The sequence below is a fragment of the Phragmites australis genome, chromosome 8, assembly GCF_958298935.1.
Source record: "Phragmites australis chromosome 8, lpPhrAust1.1, whole genome shotgun sequence".
Lineage (NCBI taxonomy): Eukaryota > Viridiplantae > Streptophyta > Magnoliopsida > Poales > Poaceae > Phragmites > Phragmites australis.
The window spans coordinates 6,961,850-6,984,680 of record NC_084928.1 but is presented as its reverse complement, the minus strand read 5'-3'; the positions used below and the strand labels follow the sequence as shown (position 1 = coordinate 6,984,680).

At 43.7% G+C, this 22,831-nt stretch overlaps 2 protein-coding genes across 3 annotated transcripts; both read left to right on the top strand.

The window, feature by feature from the left end:
- Positions 1–4,652: 4,652 nt before the first annotated feature.
- On the top strand, positions 4,653–7,065 carry LOC133927562 (ubiquitin-like protein ATG12). Its single transcript, XM_062374026.1, has 5 exons — positions 4,653–4,677; positions 4,756–4,814; positions 5,657–5,725; positions 5,810–5,871; positions 7,014–7,065. Exons 1-5 carry the CDS (start codon positions 4,653–4,655, stop codon positions 7,063–7,065), a joined length of 267 nt encoding a protein of 88 aa, XP_062230010.1.
- Positions 7,066–14,364: 7,299 nt separating this feature from the next.
- On the top strand, positions 14,365–15,498 carry LOC133925811 (anthocyanin regulatory C1 protein-like). Of its 2 annotated transcripts, none has more exons than XM_062371562.1 (3): positions 14,365–14,543; positions 14,641–14,770; positions 14,886–15,498. In XM_062371562.1, exons 1-3 carry the CDS (start codon positions 14,411–14,413, stop codon positions 15,370–15,372), a joined length of 750 nt encoding a protein of 249 aa, XP_062227546.1. In that variant the 5' UTR covers positions 14,365–14,410; the 3' UTR covers positions 15,373–15,498. The 2 variants fall into 2 exon arrangements, with proteins under 2 accessions (XP_062227546.1, XP_062227545.1); XM_062371561.1 differs by having other exon boundaries at positions 14,883–15,498.
- The last annotated feature ends 7,333 nt before the right edge of the window (positions 15,499–22,831 follow it).

The following is a 22,831-nucleotide window of genomic DNA, read 5'->3' as shown; positions in this document are numbered from 1 at the left end:
TTACAACGAAAGAGGAGCAATAATAACTACGCAGCGGAAGATAAACCTATACAACAAAAGAGTATGGAGCTGTATGCCCTTAGGCTCCATACCAAAAGCGCCGGAGTTCGGAGTAGAAGGTGCTACTCCTGCCCGCCACCCTGATCGGCAGGCACAAAGTAGCCGAACACTGCCTATTCCTTGCCAACCTGTGAACCTGAAACTTAAGGGCAGTACCCTTAGTACGAAGATACTAGCAAGTCTTACACAGTATGAGTATATATATTCTTGACTCCGAGGATCATGCATTTAAAGCTGTAGCAAGGATTAAGACATGTTTAAGTTCATTAAGCGGTAAGAAACCTAGACTCTAGGTGTAAGCAAACAACTTAACCAACCACCAACTCAAACCCTGCCAACCAACTGATTAGAACAGATATATATAAACAACAAGTGTATAAGAATAAACCAGTACCCCAAACCACCGACCACATACCGACCAAACCACCCAAACCAACCATGCCACAACCCACATCGAAATTCTATGACCAAAACATGGTCGCTCGGTGGAGATAAGCGATAGCAATGCTCATGACCGAGAGCGCGGCAGTTCGAACTGATTATACACCCTGCAGGGGGGATACTCCTGGACCCACACGACACAGGGACCATACGGCTTGTGCCATCCGCTAAGATGCACACAAGGGGATACTCGTGACAACCTTTCCCAACCAGGCCCAACCATGTGGATCAACCATAGCTCGGCGCGGCGATATTAGAACTACTCCACGAGCAAACCAATATCGCTAAAAGCCCGGACTCAAACCGGACTCACACCGTCTATGACAAGGCCCACATGACCACGTCTGCGAAGGTAATCAGCTCGCCTACCATTATATCAGCATGTGGTGAGTAAGGTAAGTGCTAAAGCCGACTACACCGACGGTCGGTGCTTAACCGGTACAAGCGGTCTACGGTGTCCGGGTTCCCTCCCCGAACTGCCTGAGGACTCCTCGTGAGCAAATGACACCCCTAACACCGCCCACACCTCGTCTCAACTCACCACTCACCACACCGACTCATAATCAACACAACCACAAGTGTGAACAAGTAATAAGCCCTAGGCTCGCGACAACGGTGGACGCCGTCGTCGACTTCTACTGGAAAGCCTAAGTACCATTAAGCATAGCGAACTATAATTAGACCTCGACGAAACCACTAGGCTCCAAGGAATAACACATGACACGTGACCGAAATGGGAGAATGCATCGGCATAGGTTCTACCCAACTCGGTACCCGACACATGCAATGTATACATAAGCGTAGATAACATATTAGATTTCGAATTGACACGGTGCAATATGATAGATGCTTGCCTTGCTACCCTGACTACTGCCCGACACTACCCGAGTCACGATCACCACTGCGGGAACCTCCGGGGACAGCCTCGTTCGCCGGGTCGAAGTTCCCTAAAAGAATAACGCGTGCAATGTAACGAATATGAATGTTATGAAATGAAGGATGCTCCATAGAATGTGATAACAGTGCAAATCGTCAGGGCACGAGTTCTAAAGCATCGAAGATTTTTCTAAAATGGGATTACTGTTAAACGTTTGAACACTTCTATGATTAATTAAGCTTAACCCTATATAGAATTGTAACAACATTTAACATGTGGGTGATTATTTTTTCTGAATAGGGGGTATTAAAACAAGAATAACAAAATTAGATTCATCAATTTTGGAAATACCAAACTTTAACTATGAATTATCAAAGCCTAGACATATTTCATTAATTCAATAATTCACAGCACACATTTCATGGCCACTGGTATTTTTAATGGATATATCATGTCATAATAAAGCCAACAAAATTGGTTTCATGAATTTTGGAGCTCTACATAATTTCCTATGCATTTTTCAAGATTTCAACCGATTTATCAACTCAATAGATATTCATTTCGCAATTTCTGATTTGCTCTAATATTAAAATGGGCCCACGCCTTTTTCTACCGGCGCCCAACTAGCCACAGGCACAGATAGTGGGGCCGGGCCCATTTTGACTGGGGTCCAAATTGAACCCCGCCCAGCACACAGTGCAGCGCGGCCGGCCGGTGGCTCTGGCTGTGCCCGCCGGCGGCGAGAGGCACAGTCCAGGTGGCCGGGAAGGGTAGCTGCGGCTCCAGCATGCATGCGTGGACCCAGCTGAGGCATACGTGGTCACCGGCGACGGCCGGAGAATGGCCAGCGGCGGCGGACGGCGGAAACTACACGGCGGCGGCACGGTTTTGACGCGCCGACGGCGAACGGCGACGCAACAGACTCGGACGAGGGTGGCTATAGCTTTTACGAGGACGCGCGGACCCAACGGCGTGGCCGAACACTGAGGAGCTCGGCGGTGGCTCGGCCGACAGCGTGCGCCGTAGGCGGCGGCGCACGACTGCACGGTGGAAGGTGCGCTGGCGACGGGCTAAGCCGGGGACGGTGATGCTTACGGTGAGTTCGGTTGCCGGGGAAAGGCAGCGGTTTGCCGGTTCAACGGAGAAGGGTGGAGACGGCTGCCGCCGTTGGAGAAGAAGACGCGACCGGCTCAACCCGTGCGGAAAACGGCCGGGGGAGGAGGGGAAACGGCGGAGGAGCTTGGGGCGCTCCTCCCTGCGGCTCCACTGGGCTCGGGCTCGACGGAAACCGTCGGCGGCGCGGTGATTCTTGCCGGCGGCTGGTGCTGTGCAGCTTGCTCTCCTCGTGTGCCTCCCGCGTGAGAGAGCGAGCAGAGGGAGAGAAAGGGAGAGAGCCAGGCGAGAGGGCAGAGGGGGAAAGGATAAGGCGCCTGGGCTGAGATCTTTTGGGCGGCTATTGTGGCTTGGCCACGGAAGTCAAGGATAGCTGCTGCCACTTGCTTGCTGAGAGAGCGGGAGAAGGGGGAGCAGAGTTGTGTGTGTGCGAAGGGGATGACGGGTGGGGCCGTGAACAGTGCCAGCAGTGCAATATCCCACTCCTCTGATCTTAAGCCAAAAGGAAGCCTTCCCATTGCCTAAAATCTGTGAAACGAATTTTGTGCCGAAATATAATTCGTGTGCAAACCGTTTCAACTTGTTTGACCTAAAAAGCTCGCGCCAAACTCTAACTAAAATTCGTCAAAGTTGCAACGTTTTCAGACTTGCTGTAATTTTCATGCCCTCTAAACAACCCTAAAAAATCTGGTAAAAATCATTTATATTATTCACGTGACATGTACTAATTTCTAAAATTGTTTCCCACCCCATGCTGTTCAGAAATTCTGTGAGCTTCTTCACAACGCAACATTAACATCGATTTCAATCAATTATGTTTGATTCATATCGCATGTCAAACTTGCTCAAAACCATATTAGATGATGCCAACGATACTCATTAACGCTCAACTTCGCGTTTAGAGATTTTGGGCCGTGACATCATGGAATCATCTTTCAACATAAATTGGCGAAGAGCATCAAAGATTTGAAATTCCGAAAAAGAGATAGAGAATAGGGAGATATTGTTATTAACTTGGCGAGATAAAGCATCAGCCACTGTGTTGAGTCGATCGGGCCTGTATTCCAGACCCCATAAATATGGGCACCAATGGCGCACAACTTGAACTAGACCAATTAATTCACTCTCACATGCGGCCAATTTCGCATGATGGGCCGCCATAGGACGACTATAGAAAGCCAAAGCACCTTATCCCTGATGGAACATCGCCAAACCATGTTCCAGAGGCATCACATTCAACAATGAAGAGGGCATTAAAATATGATAATTGTAGAACAGGAGTTGAAGTCAAGTCCTTTTTGAGATGTTGAAAGGCAGATGTGGCCTCCTCTGACCAAAGAAATCCATCTTCCGCAATAATTGAGTGAGAGGTTTAGCAAAATGACTATGATTATGGATGAACTTGCGATACTACCCAGCAAGTTTCAAAAAACCATGTAGTTGTCTGACGGATGTAGGGACGGTCCATTGAGAGATAGCCTCAATTTCCCAAGGATCAATTGCCACTCCTTTAGCTGAAATAATGTAACTTAAATAGGAGACTTCGGAAGAGCTAAATAAACATTTAGATTATTTAAGAAATAGATTGTGAGACCGAAGTATAGTAAAAACCTGACGAACATGCTATAGGTGTTCAACCCAAGAAGAGCTATAAATAAAAATATCATTAAAGAAAAACAAGACAAATTTTCGAAGGTAAGGAGCTAAAACATCATTCATAAGAGCTTGAAAAGTTGACGGGGCATTGGTGAGACCAAAAGGCATGACGAGAAACTCAAAATGGCCATGATGTGTGCGGAAAGCTGTTTTTTCAATATCAGTTGTATGCATACGCACCTGATGATAGCCCGAGCGAAGATCCAGTTTAGTGAAATACTTGGCACCTTTGAGTTCATCCAAGATTTCTTCCATCACCGGGTTAGAAAATTTATCCTTAATGGTATTGTCGTTTAGTACATGATAATCCACACAGAAGCGCCATAAGCCATTATGCTTTTTGATTAATAATATAATACTAGTGAAGAAAATGTTGATGTGCTATAGCAAATAGTACCAGTAGCCAACATCTCGGTGTATTGGCACTCTAATTCATCCTTCTGCAACTAAGAATCGGATACTTTTTTACTTCGTCTAACCCTGATCCGACCTGTTGGCACCCTTAATGACCTCTAAGCCCATCAAGAAAGGTTTGATTTTCCTTCTTCACCTCGCCTCATCCTCTCGTCTTCACTTACGTTGATCCTCCCATGGTTGCCAAATCGCAGTCGTCGTGTACTTCCGCCCGGCCGGCTGCGCGCCGCAGCTGAAGCAGTCCAAGTTCAAGGTGCGGGTCTTCTTGCCATCTTACCTTCTCATTGCTCCCTGTAAGATTCACATTAGTTCAGCAATCTGCACCGGAATATTCTGGAAATATTTTCGCAAAAGATCCTGCACCAACGCACGTTTTAGCCTTTTCCGGTGGGTGGTTCGATTCGATAGTTTCCCTTGTTTGGGCTGTGCTGACGAACCAGCAGCTATGGACACCCACAAAAGATCAACAATTTTGGGAGACAAATATTTGGGCGGTGATTAGTGATTGTGTAACTGTGATGTAACAGGCCGTAATGAATTTTGTTAGATGTAGCTCCTTGCAGCAACGTGACCTAAATTGTAGTAAACAGTAGGAGTAACATGCTGTGATAGGGGAAAGCAAAATGCTTGGCTCATTTAAGGCTTTGATAGCTGTTGTTGTGTACCGACACATGAGCTTCACATACCCGTCCGTTTCAGTGTCTGCCAAGAACTTGTTCTTTTTCTTTTATTACTTGGAGTAATTCACAAGCATTGCCTCGAGATGTATTTAATTTCCGCGGTGTCATGCCATGGTGTGGCCATGTGATTGTTCCAACTTTCGATCTAGTCATGTATGGAAGGCATTTTCCCTGCCAGGTGGAGGATGGTAAAATCCAGTGCTGGGATCCGACCTATCTTCAGAGTTCAAATGCGTCGGTATTTGTATTACTAGTTTTAAAAGCACTGTTTTTCTTCTGAAGCTGTTGAAAGTCCTGGTCTAGTGAATAGATGAATTGCCCTTATGGTTCATGCAGTTGGAACCTGAAATTTGATGTGCTTTGTTTGCCCTGCCTTGCACTCTGTGAATCTCTAACCTGCTTTTGTGTTTGTCAGATTGGTGGAAGAGAGAAATTTCTGAAGATAATTGAATTTCTTCGCCGCCAGATTCACCAGGATACAGTGGTAATAATTTTATGTGTACATTAACCTGGAATAGAGACGGTGTACTTTGGAATTTTATTGATGGTCTCTTCTGTTTTCCTGTAGTTTCTCTATGTGAACAATTCATTTTCACCGAACCCAAATGAGTTGATAATTGAATTGTACACTGTAAGATCTGATGCCCTCCGCTTTTGCATGTGTTCTCTTCAGTTTTACACCTCTTGACATGCACTACCAAATAAGATGAAGTTGTTAAATATATGTTTCCGTTTTTTATGTTGAATAGAAGCGCAAAGGGTCAAAAGCACTGTGCCTGCAAATTTGCAGTTATTCTATTAGGTAGATTCAGTTGCGCAGAAAACAATTAGAATTTGCATGGATAATTTTTAGAAACTAGAATACTTCCCGCAGGGAGGAACAAGGGAATTTGCATGAATAATAGGGTGAACCTTATTGTGTGACCATTTGTTAGGGTAAATATTCGCCTGGCTTATAGGTGGGAGACTTAGAGGAGAAGGTTAAGAATTAGATTTATTTCTTCTTATTTGATTATAATAGATGTTGCGCTCTTCTTTATGCAGGAGATATCCTTAACAATGTAAACTAATATATCTTATCTCTAACTAATTTAATCGGATCACTAACCTATTGCTACAGTACATGGGGGCTACAAAGCGCATGATACAGTACCTTTGGTGCTACATTGTACAACTACTGTTTGCAGGCATGAACAGCACTTTTAGCCATAACAGCTTCACCCGCCTTCAAGATAGCTCGTCTTCAAACTATTATGATGATCATCACAGTCTATATCTCTCTACAGCTTGACCAATTGAATCATCATTGGATTTGAAACTATCATCTCTAATACCAAATATTATGATAAGTATCTATCGGGAGGATAGCCGAATAACATCGGCTACTAGTGAATTGATTAGACTATTGATTAGTGAGAAGGAGAGACTAGAGAAAGAAACTGAGAATTATATCTATTTCTTTTTGCTTGATTATAATGAGTGATGCACCTTTCTTTATAGGAGGTACCTACAATATAAACTAACAAATATTATCTCTAAAACTAATTAATAGATCTTAGGGATGCCTAACATGTTGCTACATTCTGCGCTGTGCTACAGTGTCGCAACTACTGTTCACGGCAGTGAGCATATTTTGTTTCGCATTATCATGTTAATTGAAGCGTAAAGGCTAAACATTGTGCTTCTTTGGCATCACAGACCTTAGGAATAAGAGGCGAGACCAGTCTATTCAGGCAAGTCTATTCAAATTTAGACTGGGTCCTGGTTCCGCTCCTGTTTGGAATTGACGGGCAGCTGGTGTTTTATTTCGCTTCATGGGGTTAAAAGGCGCAGCTGCTGGTTAGCACTTCAAAGGAGATGGAAAATAACGTCGGCATACACAATCAAGTTCTTGGCGCCTAACGTGAATTGCTGAGAGTTGAAGTGTGGTTATGTGATACTCTTCAGGCATGTTGACGTCTAACATGATGGCAATAGGGGTAGCGGTCTTTGCCCCCATTCTTTCTATCTCTAGGGAAAATGCAGACATCACATCTGTGCAGCAGCACACTTATTGTTTCGCTGCATTGCATGGCTTGGTAGTAGGCATCTTTCATAATCCAGCTGTACAGCTACTATCGTTAACTAAATGCTCTGTTTGGCTATTGAAAGATGCTAACTCAGATTCTATTATTGCATGAACAGTACTGTAGGTGTTTAAGGGAAGATAATGTTAAGCATCAATATAGAAATTATAATTTTCAATACAAATAAAGATTACATGTTCTTAAATATGGTTAATTTTTTTTTGTTAGCACTGATATAAGTAATGGTGCTTAAGTAAATACATTAGCCTCCATCTAAGCATTTGTGCCAATGCACTTGAGAAAAACCCCTAGTTTTTCCATAAATACCTCATATAAGCACTTATTGTACATGTTCTTAGGGCACCAGTGCTTAAGGAAAAATAATATTGCCACATCATTAAACACGTGCAGAAAATCCTTCTCTTCAATGCAAATGGGTGCTTAAAAGTTTCAACTACCTTGTTAGCAGACTTAAACACATCTTTTTTCCTACAAGCACCAACTTCATGTGACATGACAAAAATAAACTGTTTTTTAAGCACCTCCTCTGAGTACTCCTATTGTAAATGCCCGTAGCGTCAGATGAATGTCCGTGCAATTAGTGGCAGCTTTCATATTAAAAAAAACGGCATTGTTGTGGTAAAATTGTCCTCCACGTTGATGCGGCTTTGTCCAGTTGTTCTAGATCAGAGTTGCAACTGCCCCTTGTTGTGCATTTATGATGTAGTAGAGTTTTGTGACAATATGGGGGGCGTTTTGTGTTGTTTTGTGAATTGGATCCAAAAGGTTAGCTTTGTGATAATTTAGACAACGTAAGTGTACTTATTTGAAATTTACTCAAAAATATGTGGCAACTTGGTTTCTGCGTATAAGGTGGTCAGACAAGATGTTGCCTCCAAAATGGTATGACACTTTGCAGGTTAAAACCAACCTGCTCCAGTGTGGTCTATTTTGTTAGAATAACAGTCATATAATTTTTTAAAAAAATAATAAATTTTAAAAGCCTATATTGCAGAGAGACGATCTATAATAAGATCTATCTTAGTATTATATTGCTAATAAAAATGAAGGTAGGGATTTCTCCTTATATATATCTAAGGACTCCGCCCCATTAGAGTTAGAAGATAGATTAATGGATGTGGCTCTAGATTTAGAAACGCTATTATTACGTGAGTCTATGTAAGAATTAAGATTTTTGTCTCTTTCTCTTGTTATTGCGCTGCGTGTAGTCTACTTCATCTCGGTATCGGCGTGCATCGGCAATTAGGAGAGTAAGTCTTTGAAACCCTTGCTCTTGAGATCTTGCATCGGAAGAGGGTGAATAAGGTTTTTAAAAAACTCTCTGCGTAACTGCTCAGGTTCTTCACCATGGCTCGCCTTCCTGGTCGCTTGGTGCCACCTGTTGTCATCGTCAATAAAGCTGGCGTGTCGTCAGCAGGATCAATCGTGTCGTCAACACGGTACAACCTTCATCTTCAGCAATCTTCACAACGCGAGATCAGTACGTAAAACTATGTCACCCGTACTTTATTTCATATGATCTCTAATTTCGAGTATAGTAGTTCTAGTTATATGTAATGCTATTATACATATATCTAGATTATGTTATGATGATATGAATATATTAGTTTATCAGTTTACGCTCATGAATTATTTATGGATTAAATTAAACTTAAAAGTGTCTTACTTTCCAATAATCCAAAAATCTTATTGTATGTATTTTGGTTTATCAATGGTTGGATTTGTCGATGCACTGAGGTCAAGATCACTCTATGGCTGATGGCTATGAATGTTTACTGGGTGGCTAATAGCAAGCCGAAAGGAACCCTCACTACTGAGCAAGAAAAGACGTTCATGGATACCAATACACTCTTTGTAGGATGCATTCTTAGTGTCCTTGGTGACCGTCTATGTGATGTGTACATGCACATACAAAGCGTGAATAAGCTGTGTGATACACTGAATGCTAAATTTAGTGCATCAGATGCAGGAAGTGAATTGTATATCATGAAGCAATATCATGACTACAAGATAGTTGAAAACTAGTCTATAGTCGAGCAGGCTTATGAGGTTCAGTGCATCGTGAAAGAACTCGAACTCCTTGAGATCAATATACCCGACAAGTTTGTGGCTGGAGGTATCATTGCCAAGTTACCTCCTTCATAGAGAAACATTGCCACTGCTCTAAATCAGAAGACGCAAGAGATTATTTTTGAGAGTTTGATCGCATCTCTTAATGTTGAGAAGAAAGCTCAAACTAAGGATGCTAAAAGAGGCAAGGGGCAGACTAGCACCAATATGGTGCAAAACCCCTTCCGCAATAAGAACAAAGGGAAAGATAATAAGCCAAACAAAACTACAACCTTCAAGAAGAAAAAGATGAATACAGCAAAATTACCTTACTTTATGTGCAGTGAGATTGGGCACTTCGCTAAGGATTTCCATACCGCAAGGGGAGAAAGGTTTCACAAAAGTAGAACTCAAAGACTACAAATATGGTGACTATTAGTGAAGCTAGAAATAGAGCTGCAAGGTATGGTGATTTACCTTCAGTGTTTTCTGTATTTCAGTCCACTAATTGGTGGATTGATATAGGGGCTAATTTTCATGTGTGTACTGATATTCGATGTTCTCTTCTTATTAGATCGTCCAAGATTCTTTCGTCCTAATAGGGAATGGGTCGCATGCTTCTGTTCGCGGTATTGGTATGGTAGATCTAAAATTTACTTTAGAAAAGATTATGTGGTTGAAGAATATGCAGCATGTCCCTACAATAAACAAGAATCTAGTTAGACGGGTTTAAAATGGTGTTTGAGTCAAATAAAGTAGTAGTGTCAAAGAATGAACAATTTATTAGTAAATGCTATGAGTATGGAAGTTTGTTCCATTTTTCCCTTTCTGATTTCAGTACTAAGTATGTGAACCATATTTGTGGCAATGTTAATAATGATGCTAGTGTTTGGCATTCGCGGTTTATGTAATTTAAATTTTGGTTCTATGTCTTGACTTTCCAGCATAAATTTAATTCTGAATTTTTCTATGGTCAAAGATTCTAAGTGCCATAGTTGTGTGCAATTAAAACAACCTCGTAAGCTTCACAAGGCAACTTTAGAACTCATACATTCAGATTTATGTGAAATGAATGGTGTGTTGATAAAGGGTGAAAAAAAGTACTTCATGACTTTAATTGATGATACGACTAGATTTTGCTATGTATACTTATTAAAAATGAAATATGATGCTCTAGATCACTTTAAAATTTATACAGCAGAAGTTGAGAATTAACTAGAGAGAAAGATCAAAAGAATTATGTTGGATCATGGATGAGAGTATTTCTCTAGTGACTTTGATTTATTCTGTGAGAAACATGAGATTATTTATGAGATGACGCCTCTCTATTCACCCTCATCAAACGGGGTTACTGAAAGAAAGAACCACACACAAATTGACTTGGTTAATACTATGTTAGACACTACGGGATTATCTAAGGCACGGCAGGAGGGCACTGTTGACTTCATGTCAGATCCTGAATAGAGTTCCTCTCAAAGATAAAGCGAAAACCCCATATAAAGAATAATAAGGGAGAAGGTCATCACTTTATTATTTGTACACTTGGGGATACTTAATGAAATTCAATGTATCAATAACTAAAAAACGCAAGCTTGAACTAAAACAGTAGATTGTGTCTTTCTGGGATATACTTATCGGAGCATTGCTTATAGACTTTTAGTGGTTAAATATGAGGTATCTGACGTGGATGTTGATACAATAATGAAGTCTTGGGATGCAATATTTTTTTAGCATATATTTGCTATGAAAGATTTACACAACATGTCTAGGCTATTTTATAAGATAATTCCTGAACTCATTCCAACTCTTGAGAGTATTGAACAAACACATGAGCAAGATCCTGAGGAAGATGACAGTGATACTCCTAGGAGGAGTGAGAGACAAAGGATTGGAAAGTTGTTTGGTGATGATTTTACTGTGTACCTTGTGGATGACACTCTCAAGTCTATTTTAGAAGTGTTTGCATCTCCTGTACTGGAAGGAGGCAGTCAGTAGCAAAATGGATTCCATCCTCGCAAACGGGACTTGGGAGGTCACAGAACAATCCTACGGTTGCAAACTTGTGGATGGCAAGTGGGTGTTCAAGAAGAAGCTTAGGCCTGATGGCACTATTAAAAAGTACAAGGCTTGGCTTGTGACTAAGGGTTATAACTAAAAGGAAAGCGAAGACTTTTTTACAATTATTCACATGTTGTGAGATTGAATATTATCTGAGTGCTACTTTTCTTAGCTGCCTCACGTGGTCTTATCATTCATCAGATGAATGTTAAGACAATTTTCCTTAATAGGGAGTTGGACGACAAAATTTATATGGAACAGCCTGATGAGTTTGTAGTAAAAGGTCAAGAAGGCATGATGTGTAAATTATTGAAGTCCTTGTATGGTCTTTAATAAGCTCCTAAGCAGTGGCATGAGAAGTTTGACAGAATTTTAACATCTGCAGGCTTTTTGGACAATGAGGCAGATAAATATGTGTATTATCACTATGGTGGGCATGAGGGAATTATATTGTTTCTAGATGTTGATGACATACTGATATTTCGGACAAACCTTGATGTGGTTAATGAGGTCAAGTCTTTCTTTCTCAAAGCTTTGATATGAAAGACTTGGGTGAGGCTGATGTAATCTTAAACATCAAGCTAATCAAATGAGAGAATTAGATTACTCTTACACAATCTCATTATGTTGAGAAGGTCTTGAGCTGCTTTGGCTACCAGGACAACAATTCTTCTCCAACACCTTATGACCCCAGTGTGATACTTCGAAAGAATAAGAAAAGTGGTAGGGACCAACTGAGATACTCTGAGATTATTGGATCACTCATGTACTTAGCTGGTGCTACAAGGTCTGACATCTCATTTGTTGTGAGCAAATTGAGCTGGTTTACTTCTAACCCGGGCAATAAATATTGGCATGTGCTTGAGTGAGTCATGCACTATTTGTTTGGTACTACAAGTTATGGTCTTCATTATTCTGGTACCCATCGGTACTAGAGGGTTATAGTGATTCAAACTGTATATCTGATATTTATGAGATTTACGTCACAAGTGGATATGTATTCACTCTAGGTGGTGATGCTGTCTCATGGAGGTCTTGCGAATGGATCATCTTGTCTAGGTGAGCTATTGAAGCAGAACTCACTGCGTTAGACACAACCACTGTTGAAACAGAATGGCTGCGTGAGTTGTTGATGATTAAACAACTCACGCAGCCATTCTTATGAGCTGTGATAATTAAACAGTTATTATTAAAGTAAGTAGTTCTAAGGATAATGACAAATACACAAGGCACGTAAAGAGACGATTGAAGTCTGTCAGGAAATTAAGAAATTCCAGAGTGATAACCTTGGATTATATCCAAACAGCTAAGAACCTATCAGATCCCTTCACAAAGGGGCTATTACGGAATGTGATAGAGAATGCATCGAGGGAGATGGGTATGATACCAATATGTTTCATACCATAGTGGTAACCCAGCCTATATAATCATAGATCTCGTGAATTAGGACCTGGGAAGAACAAGCTATTAGTCTAATTGAAAAAGAGTACTTTACAACCTACTCTAGTAAAGATGCAATACTCTCAGAGATCTGTAAAGCAGGATAGCTATTGCCTTAATATGTTATGTTGGCTTTAATAAGCAAAGATGTTGTCCTACAGAGTATTTTTGAAAGAACACACCTATATGAGTCTGATTGTTGGTCGCGGTCTGTGAGACTATTAAGCTCATGACGAGACTAAGGAGTACAACTTATATGCTCCACCTGCGGGGTAGCCTACAGGCAGTCAAGTATCAGTTATGACATCTGGTGAAACTTGTTTGTACAAAACTTGCAATTCAAGGCGTAGTCTATTGTTCAAGTTGTAAATGAGTGTAGCTTGATATTCTAAGTGGACGTTCAATTCAACAGTTTCCACTGAAACATTGATATATCAAACAATAGTGGAAAATAGGCAAATCTTTATGAGACTTTAAGACCTGGTAAAGATTGTTAGAATTATAGGACCCATATAATTTTTATAATTCTCAAATGTCCATATTATGGAGAGGCGGCTCATGATGAGACCCACATTCTATTAGTATCATATTGCTAATAGATTTTCTCCCTATATACATCTAAAGACCCCACCTCATTGGAGATAGAAGATAGACTATGAATAAGAGTAACTCTCAATTTGGAAACGCTCTTATTATGTGAGTCTACATAAGAATTAGGGTTTTACCTCTTCATCTCGTTATTGCGCTATCACTATAGTCTACTCCATCCCGGCATCGACGTACTCCAGCAACCGGAAGAGCAGGTCTCTAAAACCTTTGCTCTTGAGATCTTGTACTAGGAGAGAGCAAATAAGATTTTTGAGAAGCACTCCACGTGACTGCTCAAGTTCTTCCCCACGACTCATCTTTCTAATCGCTTAGGAGCAGCCTACTGTCATCGCCAACAAATCCAGCGCATCGTCAGCAGAATCGATCGTGTCGTTAACACGGTACAATATACATCCTCAGCAATCTTCATAGCGCAGGATCAGTACGTAAAACTATATCACTCATACTTTATTTCATACGATCCCTAATTTCGAGTATAATAAAGCTAAGAGTATATAACGCTATTATACACCTGTCTAGATTAAATATGAGCATATTAATTTATCAGTTTACACATATAAATTATTTATAGATTAAATTAAATCTAAAAGTATCTTGCTTTCCATCATATTTTGGGGCGGATCAGCAACTTTCTACCAAAAATAAATACGCGCGACCACTCAAATCGAGCAGATTCGAAGGAAAATGGGGCTTGCCACCCTTTTACATAATAAACATGACACGGACAACTCTATCAGCCGTTCGTTGCATCTAACACGTTTTCAAACTGTCACTGCCAGTGTGGCCAGAGAGCACAGGGCCTCAACTCGGCCACGTGGTAGTGTACGTGCTACAGAGATCAATCGGTCACGCAGCGTGCATAAATACGCCGGCGAAGCAAGACGAGACGCCCTGCTGCACACTGATCGCAGATAAGAGAGAGAGAGATGGGGAGGAGGGCGTGCTGTGCAAAGGAAGGGCTGAAGAGAGGGGCGTGGACGAGCAAGGAGGACGACATCCTGGCCGCCTACATCAAGGCCCATGGCGAAGGCAAATGGAGGGAAGTCCCCCAAAAAGCCGGTAAATTTATAATAAAAAAGGTTGATTTTTTAAGAAAAAAGTATATATATGGGATCATACGGCGATCGGCTGATTGAGTGTGTATATATGGGCGCAGGTTTGCGGCGGTGCGGCAAGAGCTGCCGGCTGCGGTGGCTCAACTACCTCCGGCCGAACATCAAGCGAGGCAACATCTCCGATGACGAGGAGGAGCTTATAATCCGGCTACACAAACTCCTCGGCAACAGGTCAGTCAGTTTACATGAGCTGATGCGCATTTCTCCGATGAATTCTCCAAAAAGATGAACTGTGCACACCCCTGAGTGTCGTTTTTTTTTTTTTTTTTTTTTTTGATGTTAGCAGGTGGTCTCTGATTGCAGGCAGGCTGCCGGGCCGAACAGACAATGAAATCAAGAACTACTGGAACAGCACGCTCGGCCGGAGGGCCGGCGGCAGCAGGGTAAGCACGGCCGACGCCGGCGCCTCCCACGCCACTACGGCGGCGTCGGCCAGCTGCGAGACCGGCCAGCAGGCCGCCGCTCCACGCGCGGACCCCGACTCCGGCTCAGCCGATGGGACGGCCTCGGCGGCCGTGTGGGCGCCCAAGGCCGTGCGGTGCACGGGGGGCCTCTTCTTCAGCCGGGACACGCCGCCCGCGGCCGAGACGCGAACCGGAGGAGGAGGAGACGGATCGGACGATTGCAGCTCGGCGGCGTCGACCTTCACGGGCGCCGACGAGCCGTGCTTCTCCGGCGGCGGCGACTGGATGGACGACGTGAGGGCCCTGGCGTCGTTCCTCGAGTCCGACGAGGAGTGGGGCAGGTGTCAGATGGCCGAGCCGCTGTCGTAGACAGCAAGTGCGTAGCTACGTATACGCATGCCTCCGAACATAAATACATACGTATATACGTACGTGTCGATGTGTGTGTGATCGCGGTAGTGTCAAGTGTGGCCATGCTGTGGTGCCTTTTATTTTTCTCTTTTCTTATTAGTTTAAGATCATCATACTGCTGTGGTATACCATGCATCATCTATGGTATACCATGCATCCGTACGAGTCGGTAGAGAATAACTAGCGGAGGATCCATGAGGGGCCTAAGCCCTCTGCCCCTAGAGCACTTAGATGCATGCCCCTTCTTCAATTTTCTGGTTCAGATCAGAGCTTTGGTAGGGTGAGAGGACTGTTAGGTCCAACGTCCACCTTGCTCTCGCGGTCCGTCACCCTAGCGACTACGGCCACCACCCACACCACCTACGTCCCCCTACCCACTCCGACGGCCAATCTATCACCTCAGCGCCAAGATCCACCTACCTTACGCCTAGTTCTCGGTTTTCTCAGCGTGATGCTGCAGCTTCTCAACTAGGCGCAGTGTGGGGAGCGATTCAAAATCGCCCCACCAGATCTGCTCCTTCCCATAGACCGGTGGTGATCCAGGATCCTCCTCGTCCGCAGCGCCTTCCTCCCTTGACTTAACCTCAACCTCGTCTGCAGCGCCACCCAGCGACGTGAGCCTGGCCGCCCTTACATCAACCAGCAACCCATAAGTAAACATTGACTGTCAGTGAGCCACGCTGTGTTTCTTTCGCCTTCAATGAGCCAACTCGGGAAGGAGCTCCTCACCTCTATTCGGCGAACCTCGTCACACACCAGCCTAGGCCGGATGACACTCTCCCACGTAATGCGCATTCATCCCTCAAGCCATGCTTTAAATCCAGTCGTACATACACCGAGGTGGTCGCCCCTCCTTCAAATCCTAACTCTGGAGCTAGCATGGAGGGTTGGGTGATGGTGAAATCGCGCTACTCCAGGTGCAATTCCTCCAGCAATCAATGGCGCCCAACTACATCAGCTCTGTGTAGAGACACCTGGCTCCAACGACTAGCTGGGAGATGCTTTAATTGCCTTGCTCCGGGCCACTTCGCGCCTACCTGCCGTGATCCCACAAAGTGCTTCGCCTGTGGGCAGAACAGCTACCGCGTGTGTAGATGCCAAAGCCGCAAGAAGCAGCCAGTGCCCCCCTCAGTGTGTATCATTGAGCCTCCACCTCGTCGTGACGTCATGCCACGAGTTGGTGACCCATGCACCAGGAAGGAGGAGGACCACACCTTCTTCAACTCCGACACCAACCTGGAGATGGAGCTAGGGAAATGCGACAGCAACGGCACAACCATCCTCCTCCTGGGCAGGGGCATGCAGGACATGTCCCCACCGACACAATCCATGATGCCCTCTGCTAGGAGTTTGGCATCCTCAAGCATGACCTCGTGGTGATTAAGCACTACCCTAAGGACTACTTTATCTTCTTCAACCACAGGCACCACCATGAGCTTGAGACAGCAAGGGAGCAGTTCATGTACCGGAACCTCAACATTCAAGTTCGTCGTTGGCACCTCTACACCCACTTGGAGCATTTTGAGCAACGCTACCATGTTTGCCTATGCGTGGAAGGCGTTCCGATGCACGCCTAGTCACACATCGTGGTCAACAAGATCGTGGGCAAGTGGTGCTCCCTGCACTACATTGAGGACAACTCCATCAACTGCTCCGACATCTGCTCCCTCAACCTTTGGGCTTAGGTTGACAACCCGAGCAGAATTGTGATGGTGGATCGGGTCACCTTCAACCTGCCTCCAGCGGTGACCCCGTACCAAGTGTACAGCCGACAGGGCCTCACTTTCCGGGTGCTAGTGCACTTGGACTTGTTGGAGGACTACACTGGCACCCCTCATGAGCCGTGCATGCCACCATTTTGGCCTCATGTCCGAGACCTAGTCTGGCACCGTGATCGAGTGGACTGGGAAGAAGCCTAGTACGACTGTGACGTCTGTCGACAACCCCAATGCAACAACCATCGCGATGAAGATGAAGCAGACCCGCGTTGTGGTGGCTGGTGTGATCGCGCCTCCAGTTCCTGTGGTCGCCGCCTCTCCTGTCATACCGTAACGGTGGATAGGGGATACCCTCACGAATGCACCCATTCACCTCAGCAATGTGATCAGGGTGCAATCATGGCACATCATGTGGGGCTGGTTGGGGGCCCTACCAAGATGATGGCGTCGACCCACCGAGCGACAGTGGCATGGAGCATGCCATCGCTATCCCAGGGGGAGAGGCATCTGTTAGGGAACGGGTTGGCTACGCTAACCTAAAAATAAAATTTTCTACCGTATTCACTCGAGAAACCATGCAAGTAGGAGATCATAGAATTACCACTTGACGTGCAGTGCAGCAGAAGAAGAGTTGGAGTAGATCAATCCAACGTCGTGCACGTCAAACTCCTCAAGCAACTTCTCGATTAGATTCGCGACCAGCTCCACGCAAATGGTCATGCTCCTCGACCAGCTCTGAGCAGGTGGTTGTGCTTCTCGACCAGCTCCGAGCGGGTGGTTGTGCTTCTCAACCAGTTCCTTGAGCAGGTCTATTGCGTCCTCAACCAACTCTACGTGGTCGCATCATGCTCCACGACTAGGTGAGCAGGTATGTCGACTAGCCGATAGGTCCTCGACCACCCAGATACAAGCGTCGCAATATTCACACCAAAGAGATCAGTGTCGAAATAGCAACAATACCTCTACGGTATCCACATATATTGGGCAGGATCGACGAGCGCCAATGTGCTAGCACCGCGCGCGCGGCTAGGATTTTGAGAGATCGTGTGGAGGGGTGCGGCTAGAGTTTTGGAGTGGCTCACCTCTCCACACCCCACCCCATATCTCTCCTTATACAGAGCTCGCTAACGGGCGACCACGTTAGAAGCTCTTTAGGACTCTAACACCTCATAGGTTATAACCCAATCAAACCCATATACAAATTCAATTCGTAGTTTTGTTCCAACCCATTAAATATGTGACTGTTGGATTCATGTACAAACGGCTACAACTCAGAAACCCTTTTTAAACCAAGATCAATAGCAGTCCCTAGCAAGACATGTTGACTCACAAGTATACACAAAGATCATATCAGCTAAACCTTAATATACACATCCATCGATCCCTTTGTCTCACGATACCAGTCAAACTCAACACGAGATATGTGCCACCCTTTGATAGCTCGACCATTCACTTGATCAAGTAGTGGATTCATCATGATTAACTCTTTAATCATATTGGCATGACCATTCACTTTCTCAATCCAAGTATCTCAAGAGTCCAAAGATATCTCTCTCGTTATCAAGAAAGGGTAGATTAATCTTGATCGCTCACACCCCACGACATGATTTATTATAAACCCAAAAACTAACTTTATGACTACCCAGTTATAGAATAGCATTTAGCAGCTTCAACGTATGTCACTACATAGTCTGGGAATCAATGACAATCTCAGGTCTAAGGATCTTGTAGGTACACCATCTGAAATAACAACTAATGACGCATCATAAATAACAATACCAGTAGTATCTCAAGGTAGGTCTATCCATCATAATATTCTCCAACATAAATATTCTTATTATTGATCTAGTATCTTTATACCTATGATCCATAAAGCGTGATCATCAATTAATACATATGCTTATTTTATAAATCATCACAATGATACGTGACTAGGGATTAATTTAGAATAACATTATGATACAAACAAAGAATTTCACAAACAAGTCACATACTTATCAATCAATATAAATGATGGTCATTCTTGAAATAATGCATTACTCAAAAGTACATAAACATAGACGTGATACAATCATCTCTATGATTACCTCTAGAGCATATCACCTTCAGCATCACTGACTCCAATGCACACCGTGTTTCCTCGTCAGCGACAAAGGCTCTCCAACGCCTCTAGGTAAGCAGTAGCATTCACCTAAAAATTCATCTGCTCCCTTTAACACACAGGTGGTGGAACAACAAGCTAACGCTACAAGCTCCTTGGAGGCAACCAAGATGGAACTGCAATCCCTCTCACTAGAACACATCACCAGTGGACTCTGGGGTGGCATCTCGCTCTCCCCCTTACAGGCCACTACAACCGTGATGCCAAGCAAGCTGCTAGCTACCATGGATGCTACTGAGACCATGGTAGCACATGACACTGCTATGCCTGCAGGAACAGTGGAATAGGAGGCCTCGGCATCCCAGCTCCCAGGGGACCAAGATGGACCTAAAGCGATCCGGGCTACGGGTAGTGACACACCCGCTAAGCAGCTGCTAGCATACAAAAGGAGGAGGCATGTCTCCTTGGCTCCGATGCTTTCTCCGGATCAGCCTGCTCCTCCAGCTGCTTCAGAAGCTTCTCCGCTGGCCATCGCCAACCAGACATCGCCTGCACTCATCAGCACACCGACCACCAACCTTGACTCCTTCCTCAGCAAGCTCACCAAGGTTGTTTCACCGCCCCTATTGCCTGCGCCGGTGCCAAAGCAGTGCGGCGCAAAAGGCAGAGGCGCAACAAGGAAGCCCACAGGGGGGTCAGCGTGCGCCACAGCGCATGTTTTGCAGCCAACCCCCACGCCGAAGGAGACACCATAACCAGGGCTTGCCTGGTCCTCATGAAGAAGTGGGGGCTGATAGATGAAGATGGCACTCCAGATGAGTCTATTTTGCAGAAATATGGCCTCTAACACAGATTGCGATCAAAGCGATTGTTGGTCTATGTTGTCTGGACCGTGATGTTACAGAAAAAATGCCAGTGGAAGAACAGCAGGCTTGATCATCCTAAAGCCAAACCAAAGGTGCAGTAGTCCGTGTATCACCTTATCATCCATGTATCAGTTCTACTGCAATGCTCCTTCTACTTTTGTATGCCTTTATGTGTGCAATCAAAGTATTTTAGGTGCCAGTTAAATTTGTAGGTCTCGTGCGCCTCATCAACACATGATTCTTCCTTCCATGTTGTTGCATCAGTTCTACAAATCTATAATGTGCAATGTGGCAAAAATTATGTCCAAGCTAGTATCCCCTGCAAAATGTGTTCTCCTTGCTCTATGTTGCTATGACATGGGTGCTAGCCGTGCTGCCATGAGTTGTTTGCTATTAGTCCGTTGGTCGATTGTAAATCATAACGATGCTGCAATCGAACTGCAAAATCCTTTGTTGGAATGTAAGAGACCTCAACGACAATGCACGTAAAGATGCAGTTTGAGAGCTTGTTTCCACCAACTTTGCCACAATTATTTGCCTCCAGAGACCAAATTATCCAACATCGACCGTACTACCGTTGTGCAAATTCTGGGGCCACAATTCGCTGAAAATTTTGTTTTCCTTCCAGCACAGCAAACAAGAGGAGGTGTGATGTTAGCCTGGTCAGAGGATTATTTTGAGTTGTCTAACACTCTAATCACAAATAATGCTGTCACTACAACTATCACAATGCATTCCAATGCAACAAAATGGTCCTTCGCCACGGTGTATGGTCTACACGGTGATAACGAGAAAGTTGAATTCCTACCGGAGCTGCGAAATATAGCACATGCCATCAAAGAGGAATGGATCATTATGGGTGATTTCAATCTTATCTACAAAGCGGAAGACAAAAATAATAACAATCAAAATAGAAGTCTAATGGGTTCTTTCAATGCAGTGATTGACAATCTGGCGTGGAAAGAGATTAAACTTAACGGGCGCCAATTGACTTGGTGTAATAACCAGGCCAACCCAACTCTCACCTACTTAAGGTGCATCTAGTCTTTAAGTGTGGTTTTAGTAATTAATGACAATACCTATAGACTAACAATTATATTGAGAATTGTTAGTAATTTATTTTCATATGTGATGTATGGAGAATTGAGCATGGATTCATTGAGGAATGTCATGTGATCAAGAGAAATGCATCAAGATGAACGAGCTCTAGGTAATGCTGAGGTAATTGTGATAATACCTATGTACTAACAATTATGTTGAGAATTATTTGTAGGATATTTTATAGGAGATGCATAAGTGATAAAGCATAGATTTGTTGAGGAATGCTATGAGATCAAAAGATGTGTATCGAGGTCATTGACCTCTAAGTGATGCTCATGTGAAGAAGAAGAAGAAGAAGAAGAAGAAGAAGAAGAAGAAGCTAGAGAGGAAGAGACCTTAGAGTTTGAGGATAGTCTTAAGAATATTGACAATAAGCATGAAGATCAAAGTTACTTGTGGAGATCAAATAACTGAAGGTATGGAATTGTCAATTAAGTTTTATGGACAACTCATGTACTATTTGCTTGAAAGTTAGTTGGGGTTAGGCTTCATATGAAGGAAAATATTGAATTGAGATATTAAATGTGCCAAATTAGAAGAGCAAGATCGAGAAAAGCTTAGTGAACAACCTGTGTGCTTAATGCTTGCAGTTCATCTCTTCATGGTGAACCGGATGAAGATGATGTGAAAAGATAAATCTTCCATGCTTGGTGTATGAAAGCAATCAAGTGAATTTTATCGAGCTTGATCAATAGATGATCGAGATGGGAAGCGAGAATAAACATCATCATCAAGCTCAAGTGAAGAGTTGATGACAAGCCTAGAAGAAGTATCGAGACTCGGATGATGTGTTCATCATGTTCAGTGGGATGGCTAGCTCAAGGCAAAAGTATAAAATATAGGGCATTTTGTTTTGCCGATCAATGGTGATCAGAGAAGAGAAATAATAGGATTGATGGGATAAATTACATACTATTAAGAGGGGTCTTGATGATTGCTTGAGTTTTACCATGTGTTGATAAGCTCAATCTAGCATGTGCATACTCTCTTTGGTAGGATGCTATAATTTGCAAATAGCTTAAGTTTATGTTCCTACTCCGTATGTCATGCCACTAAGTTTGCAAAGGTGTTTTGCATGTTGTCATAGTGAATGCTTTAACCCTTGGTTGCATAAAACCTTTAGGTTGCAAATTTGTTTTGCAAAAGTTTAAGGTTCATGTAGTTTTTATTGTGATGGATCTTTGGACTATGTTTTAGGTTTCATCCAATATTTTTGAGATCAAGCAACCAGTTGGGATGTGTAGCCCTCTGAATAAGCTTTCCGTTTGTCCAAGATCACCTAAATCGGGCATCGGGTTAGAAAGTTATTGTCGTTTCTCTAGGTGTCGTTGTGTTGGTCAGGGAGTGGCGATCTGACCACCAAGAACTTCGGTCTGACCGCCAAGGTGGTGGTCTAACCGCCAAGATGGCTGGTCTGACCACTGGAACTTGCAGAGATCTTTCATCTGTCTAAAATGAGTGGCAGTCTGACAGCCAAAGTGGCTGGTCTGACCACCAAGTGTTGCTGGTTTGACTGCCAAGGAACAGAGAGTTTTGGACCTCTGTTCGATGCTCGTGGTCTGATCACTAAGAGAGTCGGTCTAACCGCTAGAGGACTGAAAAGGCTATAACGGCTAGTTTTAGAGCCGTTT

What these genes read in the sequence shown, in the direction of transcription:
- LOC133927562 (XM_062374026.1), top strand. Translation starts at nt 4,653, where the DNA reads ATGACCTCTAAGCCCATCAAGAAAG. An exon ending in AGATTCACCAGGATACAGTG is followed by an intron (nt 5,726 to 5,809) that starts GTAATAATTTTA and finishes GTTTTCCTGTAG; the next exon opens with TTTCTCTATGTGAACAATTC. An exon ending in TTGATAATTGAATTGTACAC is followed by an intron (nt 5,872 to 7,013) that starts TGTAAGATCTGA and finishes CCTGGTTCCGCT; the next exon opens with CCTGTTTGGAATTGACGGGC.
- LOC133925811 (XM_062371561.1), top strand. Translation starts at nt 14,411, where the DNA reads ATGGGGAGGAGGGCGTGCTGTGCAAAGGAAGGGCTGAAGAGAGGGGCG. An exon ending in GGAAGTCCCCCAAAAAGCCG is followed by an intron (nt 14,544 to 14,640) that starts GTAAATTTATAA and finishes ATATGGGCGCAG; the next exon opens with GTTTGCGGCGGTGCGGCAAG. An exon ending in CACAAACTCCTCGGCAACAG is followed by an intron (nt 14,771 to 14,882) that starts GTCAGTCAGTTT and finishes TTTTGATGTTAG; the next exon opens with CAGGTGGTCTCTGATTGCAG.